The sequence below is a fragment of the Carcharhinus amblyrhynchos genome, chromosome 8 (assembly GCF_965287045.1).
Source record: "Carcharhinus amblyrhynchos chromosome 8, sCarAmb.v2.hapA, whole genome shotgun sequence".
Classification (NCBI taxonomy): domain Eukaryota; kingdom Metazoa; phylum Chordata; class Chondrichthyes; order Carcharhiniformes; family Carcharhinidae; genus Carcharhinus; species Carcharhinus amblyrhynchos.
The window spans coordinates 57,612,732-57,628,173 of NC_137331.1; the positions used below are offsets into that span (position 1 = coordinate 57,612,732).

General features: G+C 41.8%; 1 protein-coding gene across 3 annotated transcripts in view; it reads right to left on the reverse strand.

The window, feature by feature from the left end:
* c8h8orf34 (chromosome 8 C8orf34 homolog) overlaps positions 1-15,442 on the reverse strand; it is a 376,587-nt gene that overhangs the window by 226,404 nt on the left and 134,741 nt on the right. For all 3 annotated transcript variants that reach the window (XM_080194886.1, XM_080194885.1, XM_080194887.1), the window contains exon 5: positions 8,561-8,586. In XM_080194886.1, the coding sequence (XP_080051012.1) occupies positions 8,561-8,586 (26 nt within the window). The remainder of the gene's footprint in view (positions 1-8,560; positions 8,587-15,442) is intronic.

Genomic DNA, 15,442 nt, shown 5'->3' on the forward strand with positions numbered 1-15,442 from the left:
GTTACCAGTGGCATAAAGGTAAGATGGCCCTTTTTGGGGAGGGGGGGAGAAATGGGAGGAGCGGGGGTGCAGTTGCCTTGACACAAAAAAATTGAGTTAAAAAGGATCAAGTTGGAGGAGAAAGGTCACCGTTTAAAGTTGTTGAAGACTGTAAAGTGTCCAATGGGAAGAGGAAGTGCAGGTCCTCCAGTTTGCTTAACTGGAACATTGCAACAGGCCAAAGATAGACACGTGGGCTCAGAGCAAGATGCTGAGTTGAAGTGGCAAGCGACAGGACGATTGGGGTCACGCTCGGAGACTGACCAAAGGTGTTCCCCAAAGTGGTCACCCAGTTTGCATTTGGTTTCCCCAATGTAGAGGAGACTGCATTGCCAGTCATGAATACTGTAAACCAAATCGAAGAAGGTGCAATGAAATGTTCCTTCACCTTAAAAGGAATGTATGGGGTCTTGGATAGTGAGAAGGGAGGGGGTAAAGGGGCAGCTGTTACACGTTCTGCAGTTGCATGGGAAGGTGCCGTGGGAAATAAGTAAAGAGTTGGGGTGATGGAAAGTGAACCAGGGTGTCATGGAGACAGGGGTCCTTGCAGATTGCTGACAGGGGTGTCAAGAGTAAGATGTGTTTTGTGGTAGAGTCACGTTGAAGTTGTGGAAATGGCGGAGAATGCTCCTTTGAATGCAGAGGCTCTTGGGGTGAGAAGTGTGGTCAAGAGAAGGACAACTCTGTCATGGTTCTGAGAGAAGGAGATGGGTTGGACATGGTTGTGTGCCCTGTCAACCACAGTGAAGGGGAAACCTCAGTTAAGGAAAAATACAGACAAGTCAGAAGTGCCATTTGCCAAAAGTGACACATTAGGACAGATGTGGCGGCGATGGAGAAGCTAGGAGAATGGGATGGATTCCTTACAAGAAGCTGGTTTGAGGAGCTGTATTGAGGGAGCTGTGCGAGTCAGTTGATAAGCCTATCACTGGAAATGGAGACAGAAATGTTAAGGAGAGGAAGGACAGTGTCAAAGATAGACTATATGAAGGTGTTACCATGTTCTTAGATTTCATAGTGTGTTTCCAGCCTAGGTTCGATATTCCTTAGGCTCCTCTCTCTTCAGTTAAGGTGTTTCTTGAAATCTACCTCTTTAATCAAGCTTTTGGTCATTGATCCTAATATCTTCTAATATGGCTCAGTGTCAAGTTTCAATTGATAGTATGCTCCTGTGTAGCAACCTGGGACTTAATGGCCTGATCTCTGCCACCTTGCCCACCCTGGAACCGGCGCAAGCAAGGGTCCCACAAAGGAAGCCTCCATTGACTTCGGGTAGGATCTTATGGTCTCGCCTGAACAAGATTGTAAAATCCCACCCAATACGTTGAAGACATTAGATAAATGCAAGTTTTGTTGTTTCTGCAGGCACCATGATGATAATACTGCATCAGGGTTATGTGTTTTATTTAGGTATCTGACATTCAGGCACTTGGCATCAGCCACATTCAGCCAACATTATTTTGAGATGGTAAAATTGATATGAGATTTGCTGCTAATTTGAACATAAAGTAGGTTCAATTACCTGGATTTTCATTCGAGACAGATAATAGGAGTTGGGAAATTTGTTTGCCCACCCCCCCGCCACCTTGGGAGAAAGTGCCCACAAAGACATGATTTTCACTGTGGGACGAGGGGTGCAAGCTGCAGTCATTCTAGCCAATCTGGGAAAAATTTCAGAAGCAGCCTCAGGCGTTGCTATGTATTGAGGCAGATTATTTAAAAGGCCCGGCTCAATGCTATGAGACTTCATACCAGTTAAAATGAAAACAAGATGACCCTCCATTTCTCAATTCCTAATGTCCACATACTTCCCATGCCACCAATGCCATTGGCCTCTCATGCTCAATGCTAAAGCATGCCCCCAAACAATCCCGATGGCCTTCATTCCAGGCTATGACACGCTATTCCCTCCTCATGCCCACATTCAAGCTGTGTTACTTCCATACCCATTGACACACTACATACTGTACAGAACCAATCAACACTATCGTAACAAAAATATATATAAAATATTTAAACAGCAAATTTGTTCATAAATTTCCATTTTGTTAAAAATAAAACTCATTTTTACTACAGGATAATAAAAGTAAAAATCACCCAGACTCTTCAAAGTTTCAATAGCTGAAACTGCAAATACTTGAATCCTCTTCACCGTGTGTAACTAATCATTGTGAAACCAACACCAGAGATCAGAGAGCCAGAACCACCAATCGGGAAAGTTTTCTCTGGGGCACAGGTGTTTCAACAGATTAATGGATTTCTCAGGTCTCAGCCAAGCTTATTATGTATTCTTGACTGACAGTCCAGACATCAAAACAAGTACTAAAGCACCTGATTTTGCCCAGGGTGGGAGAATACAGCAAGGAGAGGGTGGAGAGGATGATTCCAGCTTATGATTAGCGAGGCCAGTAGGGGTAAGACAGCAAAGCTGGCATGATCTTAGGAGGTTGCCACCAATGAAGGTAACTCCCTCTTTCTGCCCCAGAGCAGCCCATGCAGTCAAAGATGTTGTGCTGGTCGCCTCACCCCTTCATTCCCCCATGGACCAAAATGTTATGGTGGGGGTGGATTGAGGCCCTTACATGGCAGTTAATTTTCCACTGGAGGGCCTCAATAATTCTGTGCTGCCTGTTGCTGCTGTTTTATGAGGGGGTTGGATAAAAGTGCATCATCATCCTGGACTGCTAGAAGCAGTGACTGGGAAATCCATAACCAATTCCAAGTGACCCAGCACATTGTGGGCTAGAAAAAACTGTTTCCTGGAATGGATGTTTGACACCCCTGTCGTAAATTGAAAATTTCTCAACTGATTAATGTTTGCAATAGCTGTTCCCAAAAGGACAACAATCTGTTTAGCCACAAGCTGCAATGAGAGCCAATGGTACAAAGTAAGTGAATGGGATCCTAACAAAAAAAAGCTGTTTCATTTTGATAAACCGATCTAAATTTTGGAATTTTCTGGCTTTGAAGCTGTCATTCAAGCGCTGTCAGCACTAACTAGGAAAGATTAAGACAAGAATTCAAGATCAGGCCCATTGGTTTTATTTGGTTTGAAATCTTTCTGGCAGTGATGCGTGGAATACCTTTGTGTACATTGAGCATGAAGAAGCAATCGATAATGAAACAGAACTTCCTCTTCAAGTAGTCTTTTATAAATGAGACATCATTCCTAATTTGCTTGTAAATTCACTCAAGCAATCTTTTGCAAAAAAAAAAGCCCTTCTATAGTCTCCTTCACTTATGCTACATATTTGAATTAATCCAATAAACTCATGGACTCTGCAGTTTTAGCAATATGGAAAATTGATGAAGTGCAGTTACCTTAAGAGGAAAATAAAGTATTGGTATCAGTGTAAAAGCATGAGAAAACTACACTGCATATCATACCAGTAGGGAAGAAGTTTAAAGTTTATTTATTAGTGTCACAAGTTGGTTACACCAGTGGAGTTACTGTGAAAATCCCCTAGCCACCACACTCCGGCATATGTTCAGGTTTCACTGAGGGAAAATTTAGCATGGCCAATGCACCAAACCAGCATATCTTTCGGACTGAAGGGGGAAACTGGAATTCCCGGATGAAACCCAAGCAGACACGGGAGAATGTACAGACAGTGACCCAAGCTGGGAATCGAACCTGGGTCCATGGCGCTGTGAGGCTACAGTTATACCCACTGTGCCAAAAAAAATTAATAGGCTGGATTAAGATGCAATTCAAGATAAGCCTTCAGGAAGGCCAATGAGATGCTACTCAATCTCATCACTAAACCAAATTTATCAGTGAAAGTTATTCCCCAACCTGTTGCAAGTATTCAATGGTCATCATCAATAAAAATTAATGGGTAAATAATACTCCAATGAAAACAAATATGTCAGGAAATCAAGATAACGCCTTGGGTAAATTAATTATTTTCAGCTTCATAATTCAGTATTTAATTTGTAGACAATAAATGCAGTATTTAGTCATTTCCTTTCATAGGTTACCTTCCTCCTCTACTGAAGTCACTGACTCAATGTAGCGTATGGAAGGCCATTCAAAACAACAACATTTTGCATTTATTAACACATTACAAAGACCCGAAGAACTTCACATGAATATATTTAGGCAAAACATGACACTATGTCAAAGGAGGAGACATTAGGACTTAGATCCAAACTCTTGGTCAAAATGAAAGCTTCAAAGAGAGTCTTAAAGGAGAAAAGATGGGTAGAGCTGCAAATAGGTTTGAGAAGGAATTGAAGGTCAAAGGAGAGACACTGGATGGAAGTCAGTGGAAATAATGAGAGTCAAGGACAAACTGTGGATAGAATGCCAGGAGGGTAAGATCATGGATGAAAGGCCAGATGATGTTGGGGGATGGGGGAGATTGCAGGTAGAAAGTCAGAAAAGAGATTGTGGATGGTGCCAGAGCGAGGCGACTTCTTGCAAGCTGTGCCCAGCATATTCTCTTATTCTATCTTTTAGTCTTGTTTTATGCTTCTAAAACTTCATTCTACCTCTTTTAAACTCTCTAACAATGCTCTACTTAAATCACTAAGAGATTTGGCGATCCTTGGGACCCTGGAGACACTACATTCTGCACTCTCGCCCTTCCTTCTCTATGAACGGTATGCTTTGTCTGTATAGCACGCAAAAAATACTACTTTTCATTGTTTATTAATACATGCGACAATAATAAATCAAATCAAAATCAAGAAGAAACCATTTATTGTAGGCTGGAGGGACTGGATGATGGGTGGAAGATCAGAGCCAAAATTGTGGATGGAATTGTGGAAGAGCAATTGTGGATTGAAGGTCAAAAAGGGTAGATTGTGGCCCAGAAGGGCATGGGAATATCCTAGGTATTATGTTTGGAATGGGTTGCAGGAGAAGTCATGCATGGAACACCAGAGAAAGAGATCCAGGATGGAAGATTGAGGCAGGGGAGAGTGTAAATGAGAGTCAATAGGACATCATGGATGGAAGGTCCAAGGAAAATTGTGAATGGAAGATTGAGGCAAGGGAGATCATTGAAGTATGGTCAGAGGTGAGATCCTGAAAAAAATGTCAGAGCAGTTGGGAGACGCTCGATGAAGATTCTCGAGGAGAGGCTTGGGGTGAGATCATAAGTGAAAGCTCAGGGGGAGATGGTAGATGTTAGCTTGGAGGTGGGGAAAGATCGTGGATGAAAAGTCAGTGGAGATTTTTAAATGGAAGATTGGAAGAGGTCAGGAATAAAATGTTGGGGAGGTGACCTTGGATGGAAAGTTAGGGGATATCGTGGATCAAAGATTGCAAGAGCAGGTCATAGATTAGAAGTCAGGAATGAAATGTGAGGAGATGATAGACTTGAGATAAGAGAGAGGTTGTGGATATAAGGCAAGGGTAATGATGGATGGAATCTGGGGCAGGAAGGGATCGGCTAAACCATAGAGAGGTGGAAGACTGAATTTTGGGAGGAGAGTTGCCAATTACAGGGAAGGAAGCAGGATTTGTTTGCAGTACATTGGTGAGGTGCTCATGCTCCTCCTGGCCCATGGGCAGTGTTAGAAAGCCATCTAAATGCTGAATCCAGCACTCCTTCTCTATTTCAGTCATCAGATTTTCCGAGATACTCTGTTTTAAGGGCCAGATTTTCACTATCTGGGCAGATCACTTGAGTCAGGGAAGACCAGTCTTGATATAATGGGGTCCCATTTTGTGTACTTTTCATTCTGGGACAGGCAGAAATCAAGTTGGGCTCGTCGACCCAGAGCAGATTGGAAGGCCCAACTTATTTCTCAGAATAAATATTTCAAGGAGATGAATACAAATTTGACTGAACCAGATTGGAGAAACAGGTTAAAACGGAAGAGAAGCAGTGGCAGACATTAAAGAAGATAGTTTTATGACTCTCAAGAAAATATATTCTGTGGATGCACAATCTGTGGCTAACTAAGGGAGTTAAGGGTGGTATCAAATTGAAAGAAAAAGCATGCAAGACTACAAAGAGTAATGATAGGTCAGAAGATTCGGGAAGTTTTAGAAAGAACTTGGAATTGGAGTTCCTTGGGCCTGCTCTGCCATTCAACACGATCATGGCTGGCATCATCTCCAACTTCCTGTCCATTTCCCATAACCCTTCATCCCAATACTAATTAAACATCTGTCCATCTCCTCCCTAAGTTTGTTCAGTGTTCTAGCATCCACTGCAATATGGGGTAGAGAATTCCACAGATTCATCAAGACTCTTCAAGTGAAGTAATTCCCCCTTATTTAAATTTTAAATCTGTCACCATTCATCCTAAAATTATGGCCTCTCACTCCAGAATGACCAAAAAGGAGAAACATCCACTCTATGGGCCCAATTTTACCATTTTCATTTTAAGTGCTGAACCTAGTGCAATTCAGATCCGGCTTGGAAATCTGCTTTCAGGCACCCCCATACCCACTTAGCCTGAAAAAAAATTGCGAATCTGAATCGGGCTGTGGGTGGGGCTTAGTGCACCCGAATCAATTGGAGCTCTGAACTGTGTATGCACAGTTAGAGAAAAATTTGAAAATGTGCACCCGTGTCAGATTGTTGCCGGACTGCAGAAAGCCGAAAAAGCGGCCTGGGAGCGAGAAGCAGAAGCGATGGCCCCCACAGACACCACTGTCCCTCTTATCCATCCACTCCCCCACTACCCAGACCAATCGCAACCCTCTGCGCCCCTTCACTGCCATCAATCATCTGCAAAAGTGGCAGTGGACTCCCCTGCACCAAAGATCCATCTGTCCCCACCTTCCCCCTCCCAATGAGTGATTGGGCCTCCCACCTCCCCACCAGAGATACATCTTACCTGCCTCCCTCCTCTCTTCCCCCACCAAACTGGAGAACGATCTGGCCTCCCTCCTGCACCCCCCTTCCCCCAGAGAACGATCGGGCCCCACTCCCTCCTCTCCCCCAGAGAACAATCGGGCCTCCCTTCTCCCTCTCACCAGAGAATGATCTGACCCACCCACCCCCACCCCTACCACCGATCTAAGTCAGAGAGCCACTGAAAGCTCTGAACTTACCTCTTCAGCAGCTGGAATGCCTGGAACAGACTTTTACCCGTTGAAGTGGTGGAGGCTGCCTCGCTAAATATTTTCAAGAAGCGGGTTGATGGGTTTTTGATAAGAGAGGGGATTAAGGGTTATGGGGAGAGGGCCGGAAAGTGGAACTGAGCCACAACAGATCAGCCATGATCTTATTGAATGGCGGGGCAGGCTCGAAGGGCTAGATGGCCTACTCCTGCTCCTATTTCTTATGTTCTTATGTTCATTTTGGCCCAATTCCAGATTGGTGAACGTGGTGGGAAAGTGGGAAATGCTGATCAAGTTGGGCGGGCAGTTCGTTAATTCAATTTAAATACATGCAAATGTGGGCACAGGTGCAGATCATGTTAATGGCCTCACGCCCGACTTTACCACATTTTTGGGCATGATGCAATAGTAAAATCGGGCCCTATGTCTACCCTGTCAGTCTCCTTTAGAATCTTATATCCCTCAATTAGATCTTCTCTCATTCTTCTAAACTCCAGCTCAATCTCTTTCTATAAGACAAGTCCTTCATCCCTGGAATCAATCTAGTGAACCTCCTCTGAACCGTCTCTAATGTATTTACATCCCTCAAGCTAGGGGGCCAAAACTGCGCAGTATTCCAGTTGTGGTCTCACCAACATACGGTTGCAACAGCACTTCCCTACTTTTATACCCTATTCCAAATCTCTGACCATGCACACCATGCCACCACTGCCAGCGAGGAAAGAGAATTCGGCACCCAGACAAATTCATAGCAGCGGGACTGGAAAATTCCAGTTGCAGGTGAGGTCAGGGAATTCTGGCCAATCTCGCTGAAACCTACAAAATTCTGAAGGAGCAAAATGGTTTCTGTTGTTCGTGGAATTTAAAACACAGGGTCAGAGTTTTGGGGTAAAGAGCTGATCATTTAGGACTGAGGTGAAGAGAAACTTCCTCACTCAAAGGGTTTTGAATCTTTGGAATTCTTTAACCCAGAGGGTTGTAGATGACCTCTCACTGAATATATTTAAGGATGTGATAGACAGAGTTCTGGTCGCTCATAGAATTAAGGGATATGGGGAGCAGGCAAGAAAATGGAGTTGAAGATCCAGTCAACCATGATCATACTGAATGGCGAAGCAGGTTTGATGGGCCATAAGGTCTACACCTGCTCCTATTTCTCATGTCATGTTCCAGTTCCTTTCTCAGACTAGAAAAAATAATCCTCAGCAATGCTTAAAAGTATTATTAGTACAGTTCATAAAGGGTGGAGGTGAGGGCTTGAGTGGGATGCTCTGAAAGAGGATTGGTGCAGACTCGATGGGCCAAATGGCCACCATCTGCACTGTACAGATTCTATGGTCCTATGTTTCAAAAAAATGAAAACATACTCTTGGTTTGCAATACTGTTACCAAAATCCATGATTATAAGTTTTCAGCAAACTAGTCTGCAAAAATGCAAATAATTATTTATAAATTTATTTCTCCTATAGGAAAGTAAAATACAAAAAAAACTCTTACCTGATCAAATTCATCCAATGCAATACCTGACCAAACACAAAGAGGATAAGGTTAAAATTAAGATAAGCTGAAGAAGCTCTGCCCTTTTGACAAATGGATCAGACAGTTTCTGGATTATATTTAAACTTCTATTTTAAGTTAGATAAGTTGAAATGTACAGGAAGCAATATCACTGGCAATGTTATTCCCATCAGTGGAAAAACTGTGATGTAGCACAAATTACAGATTCCAAATCTACAAAATATATTATCAATTAAAAAAATTCATAACACAGATCTAGCTACTTAGGTACTGGGACAAAACCTTATACCTATGTCAAAGGCAACATTAAACCACAAGCCTATTGCTAATTTCTCGATATCTTAGTTAAGCAATTTTGCAACCTTAAATGTTTTTGAAATTATGATAATATTTCATCCATCAAAGAATTACTTTCTTCCTCAGGGTCCACCTCCGTGCTCTCTCCAATGCACAATCCAAAAATTTATTGTGGTTTATAGAAGCTCACAACCTATCTAAATTAGTTGCAGACTACAATATGATGCTTTAAAAGGATGTTTAAAGCGAGGCAAAATTTGGCTGCATCACAATAACAATTTGAAAATAAAGTTCGTGGATAGCACGGTGGCACAGTGGTTGGCACTGCTGCCTCATGGTGCCAGGTTCAATTCTGGCATTGGGTGACTGTGTGGAGTTTGCACCTTCTCCCCCTGTCTGTGTGGGTTTCCTCCGGGTACTCCAGCTTCCTTTCACAGTCCAAAGATCTGCAGGTTAGGTGGATTGGTCTTGCTAAATTACCCTTTTATGTGCAGCATGGTGCCACAGTGGTTAGCACTGCTGCCTCACAGCACAAGGAATACATGTTTGATTCGAGGCTTGGGTCTTTGTATGTGCGAATTCTGCACAGTCTCCCCATATCTGCGTGGGTTCCCTCTGGGTGCTCCAGTTTCCTCGCACTGTCCAAAAGATATGCTGCTTAGGCGTATTGACCATGCTTAATTCTGCCTCAGTTTTCCTGAATAGGAGCCAGAGTGTGGTGACTAGGGGATTTTCACAGTAACTTCATTGCAGTGTTCATGTATACATACTTGCTAAAGTGACACTAATAAATAAACTTTAAACGGAAATTAAACTTAGATGGATTAGCCATGGGAAACATGGGGGTTATGGGGATAGGGTGGGAGTAAGGGACTGGACTGGGTCAGATACTCCGTTAGCGAGTTGGTGCAGACTTGAGGGGCCGAATGGCCTCTTCGACATTGTAGGAACTCTATGATTCTGTGACCTTACAACATTTCCCGTACTCAATGCCTGTATCATATTAAACAGCATAAATTGTGCCATTCAGAAGTGCAGGAATGTTAAAATTCTAGAGTACAATGCAGAGCTGATATTGCAACTGAGAAAGATAGGTCAGATTTCTAACGAGTAAGAACCTGAAAAAATTTAGTCAGTATTCATCTTTCTTACACTTTATTGCAAAAGATGAACACAATACATCCCTACTCCTTTTGTCCATCACTGATTGCAGTCACAACTATAACAATGCTACTTTCTGGAACTCACTTCTGAAACTTTCTTCTTTATCCATGTTTTCTATCAGTTTTTCATCACTGTCCAACTTCTAATCAAGTTGGTTTCAGATTTATAAAGCGGAATAGGTTGAGGATGCAGGATCCTGAATTCAGACCCACTTTTACTTGAAAGATATTCATAAAAGCAGTGTTTATGTTCAGTTTAATAGCTGCATTAAAATGTTAAACGCTACATAGTTAATTTGTCATTACCAGATCCATATCACTGCTGCCAGCTATTCATATTTGTGGTTTTACCCCTCAAAGGAATTTAACGGCTTAAATCAGATTTTAATTGGGAATGATAATGACCTCTCTATCCTACCATTTCCCAAACTGTTTGAACAAAATTTAACCCACAGAAGTCATGTTAGCTTACATTCTTAAACTAAACTAAAATTTAAATTAGCTGATGAAGAGTGACAAAATAGTAACATTGGTGTTCGATGTAGAAGCAGTAACCTGTAGCATTTACTGTTGGATTAACATCTGATCTATTCCCATAACATGAGAAATACAATTCTAAACGACAAAAGCAAAAAATTATACAGGATGTTTGGATATTTCACCATCAATGTTTCCTGATGTACTTCCAGTGCTGACTTGCTGTTTCAACTGGAGTAACAGCTTGCGGTTAAGTCATGGATCACATTAACAAAATCTTATGTTTCAGAAATACCCTTATTGGATACATTTTGGGTTTTTTTTGCCCATGCTGCTAAACTTGGGAGCTCACCACTACTGGTCATGTCATAAATATTTCCATAATATCACTCCATTATTAGAATACAATTGTACATATTTGATTGTATACTTCTGGCACCCAGCAGAAGTGACTTCAGAAGATGAAACCCTTAAGCTTGAAGGGCTGAATGGCCTGCACCTGTTCCAATGCTACTATGAAGATTAACAAAAGAAAATAACATTAAACAAAGATAGAAATAGGCAAATTTTAATGGTGCAGACCTGGAATACTTGGTAAGAGGCAACGAATGGGTTGGTTGTCTTATGTGGAAAGGTTGGCAAGGTTACGTTTGCATTCACTAGAGTTTAGAATAAATCTTTAAGACTCTGAGGGGTATTGACAGGGTGGATGTGGAGAGGATGTTTCATCTTGTTGGAGGATCTAGAACTAGGCGTCACTTTTTGAAAATAAGATGTCACTCACTTAAGACAGAGATGAGGAGAATTTCTTTCTCAGAGGATCTTGACTCTCTGGAACATTCTTCCACAAAGGACAGTGGAAGCAGAGTCCTTGAATATTTTCAAGGCAGAGCTAGCTAGATTTTTGATGAACAAGGGGGTGAAAGATTAGTGGGAGTAAGCAAGAATGTGGGGTTGAAGTTCCAAGCAGATCAACAGTGATCTTATTGAATGGTGGAGCAGGCTCGAGGGACTAAATGCCCGTAAATGCCACATTTAAAGTCAGGACAATAGATTCAAATTCCGTATCCCACAGAGTGTATGTGGCAACCAGCTAAAGTGACAAGGGCCTGTCCAGTGCAGAGTTCACACCCATGCAACTGTGAAACAAACAAAGGATAAATCAGAGAAGCACCAAATTTTTAACCATCATGTTATTCCATTGCCTCTCGGACAAAATCCAAAGCAACATCTGCATTTGAACTCACATAGACTATGAGTAAATTCGACTATCTCAAGCCAGCAGATATATGTATAAGTTCTCCAACAATGCTTCCAACTTCACAGGTCCTGAATAAATGAATGTTCATTTGTTTGTGCTAGCCAGCTTCTTAAGCATGGTTGATGCCTTGATGTTTATTTATCAAGCAAGCACAGGAGATGAAAACACAACACATGGCTCACAAGCTTGGATTCAGCGACATATACGTCCCTTTTTCTAGTTATACTTATACTAGTTATTCTGGCTTATATTTCACTGTCTGCAGCTTGGGAAGGATGTGTTCTTAGTATTAGTTTCTCATTAATGGATAAATCTAGCTCTGATTATCAGGGTATGTTTGAGGTGCATTGAAATCAATGGGAAAGTTGATTCAAACTTTACATTTTCACTTGCGTCCCTGGTACAGCACCAACATGGCCCTTGATAATAAAACATTCAAACACGTCTGGTCTGGATGATTTTTCCTCTTGGTTCTGTGAGAAAATGTTGCCTCTGTTCCTTCAGAAACCTGAGTTCAGGGAGTCAATGATACAAGAGGTAGTAAAGTTCCTGACCCATTTTGGTACAATGGCATATGTTAAATTTGGTTACAAAAATATTTGCACAATTCAGTTTATACACTTGATAAACTGGACTCAAATTCAACTTCTGAGTTCATAGATTGTGCACAAGTATTGACACTTAAGTAGATTGGTTTAGAATATTTTATGTACTAACACAGGAACGCTGAAAATTTCATGTTTACACTGAAATAGAGAACTGAAAATTTGTTAAGGTGAACTGGTGCGATGACAATAATCTCTTCCTCAAAGTCAACAAAACAAAAGGAGACAGTCATCGGCTTCAGTGGAGGACATGTCCCTGTCTACATCATTGGAGATGAAGTAGAAATAGTCAAGAGTTTCAGATTTTTAGGTGTCCAGATCACCAACAACTTCTCTTGTCCCCCACCACCACCAACAACCCCCCTGCCATGCCAATATTATATTTAAGAAAGCTCATCTACTTTCTCAGAAAACTAAGGAAATTTGGCATGTCCACTATGCCTCTCACCAACTTTGACAGAGACACCAAAGAAAGCATTCTTTCTGGTTGTATCACAGCTTGGTATGGCTCCTGCTCTGCCCAAAATCACAAGAAATCAGGAAGGGTCATGAACAAAGCCCAGTCCATCACTCAAACCAGCCTCCCACCCACTGATACTGTCTGCACTTCCCATGCCTTGGAATAGCAGCCAGCATAATCAAGGACCTTCTTCTATCTTCTTCCATCAGGAAAAAGATACAAAAGTCTGAGGACACGTACCAACCGACTCAAGAACAGCTTCTTCCCTGTTGCCATCAGTCTTTTGAATGGACCTACCTTGCATTAAGTTGATCTTTCTCTACACCCATGACTGCAATACTACATTCTGCACTCTTCTTTCCTTTTCCATAAACGGTATGCTTTTTCCGTATAGCGCACAAGAAACAATATTTTTCACTGTATGCTAATACATGTGACAATAATAAATCGAATCAAATTAATTGTCAACTCCCTTGTATAAACATGGGCCTGAATTTTCAGGCTGGCAAGCACTCAGGATGCTAGGGAGACAATCCTGGCATCAGGGGATAGACCTGGGAGGGATGCAAGGCAAAGATCCCAGGTCTCTAAGGGGAGGGCACTCCAAATCTGAAAGGGCCTCCAGACTTTGATGTTCAAAAGGTAGGGATATTTTCTTTTTGACATCCTGACCCAACCAGCCTAAAAATTGAGGCTAGATGGGAAAATGCCCTTAATGGCCACTTATGGGCCTTAACAGAGATAGGGGTGGGCTTCCCATCCAAGACCCTGTCCATCTCACTGTAAAATTGAGTCTGAGTGGGTGTGAGCAGGATCCTGGAGGTAATCCCACTCATGCAATTTTACACTTCTCACCACTTGCCACAGGAGGCCCATCATGAGGCAGCCCACCACCTTTGGTGGGTTGCAGCCTGTAGAGTTAAACCTAACAAACTGCATGTTCAGCACTGGTCTCTCCCGCTGCCTGTTAGATCAGAGTGGCAGTCAGACCAGGCCCTTAACTGAACATTAATTGCCCACTTAATTGGAGGGGGGAGAGAAAGAGAGAGAAATTGTGGCGTGTACCAACTTTTATCAAGCACACTGGAAATGGCACAGGGCCCTAATTTAAGTGCCCACATATCTGCTTTGTTACCCGTTTGAGGCCCATAAAATTCAGCCCATGCTTTCACATTTATTATAACTGCTAATGAAAGCATCAAGCATAAAATTGTGACAGCGCTATTGAAATGGTGTGCATGCCATTTTTCCAAATCTCTGGACTTTTTATTAACTTGGATTCTAGTAAATGACTCAATTAATGAAAAGTAATAAGAATATGCAAAAAGAATCAGAAAACCAACTGCAGTGAAAAAACATCACTAGTAAAGGAGCTATAAAGTCAGTCAGTCAGATGGATAATATAACCATTTTTGTTAATTAATCAATTTGATGGAAAGATACTGCTGTTCTGCTGAGTTGCTCTAACATTGCTGATTTTAACAAACTCCAAGAAAGACTGTTCTGACAGCTGCTGTCATGTGCATGAGAAAATACATATGGTTTGACACGGGATGACTAATAGATCTCACTGCTGGCAGCTTCAATTAATATAAGCCCAATTACGGGCATTTTCATTGAAACAAACTGCATTGTTGAGATAATAAGGATATTCAATATTTCGCCCAGGCTCAGTATAAAATTGTTGGTCATATTGACTTTGGTAACAACGATGAATCTAGCTGGATTCCTTACCAGCATTAGTGTGCTGAGTGCATGTCAGTTTCTATTCTTGATGGAATTGTTGAAGGTATCCGATCATGTGCAAGACAGAAAAAACAATCACATGTCAAAAACACGTTTAAAACTAAAGGAAAACTGAAAATGCCAACCCACAGCACTACCAGAACAGTGCTGGGTATTCCTACAAAACATGGACTGCAGTGGTTCAAGAAGGCATCCCACCACCTCCTTCTCAAGGATGGATAAGGAATACTGGCCTAGCATCCCATGAATGTGTGTATAAAAAAGTTACACACTTAACTGGTTCTCTAAATCCTGTTTTATTAAATAAAAACGCAAGTGACTACAGCAGTGTACCAGCTGCTTGCTGAGAGAGCCAAAGCTATAAGCAGATGTCCCAAAAGTAAGAAGTTTATTAACACTGATTGCAGACCGGAGGGCACAAGTAGAAAATGATCTCTCAAGTGAAATAAGACATTAGAAGCAATGGTATAATAGACTCCCACCAAAACTAACTAATATTGTGTTGATTTGGCCCCGAGGAAAACGCACAAATATGGTTTAAAGAACAGTGGAATAAATAGAGATGTAGACAAGAACGTGCTCTATGCTGCTGGCATCAGCATTTATGGAACGCAGTTGGGCCCTGTCAAATGAAAGAATTTGCAGTGTTCCATTTTTACCTGAACTGCCCCTGGGAGTAGGAGAGGCATTTTTCATTCTGCAAAACTTTGACCAGTGGCTAGTCATCTTTCTCTGCCCATTCAGTGGGGAGCATACATAGCTACGCAGTAGCATGATACGTTACAGGCTGAAATATATATCTAAAGTTTTCTCAACAAAATCTTAAAGATTCGTAGTGAGACACATACTTGC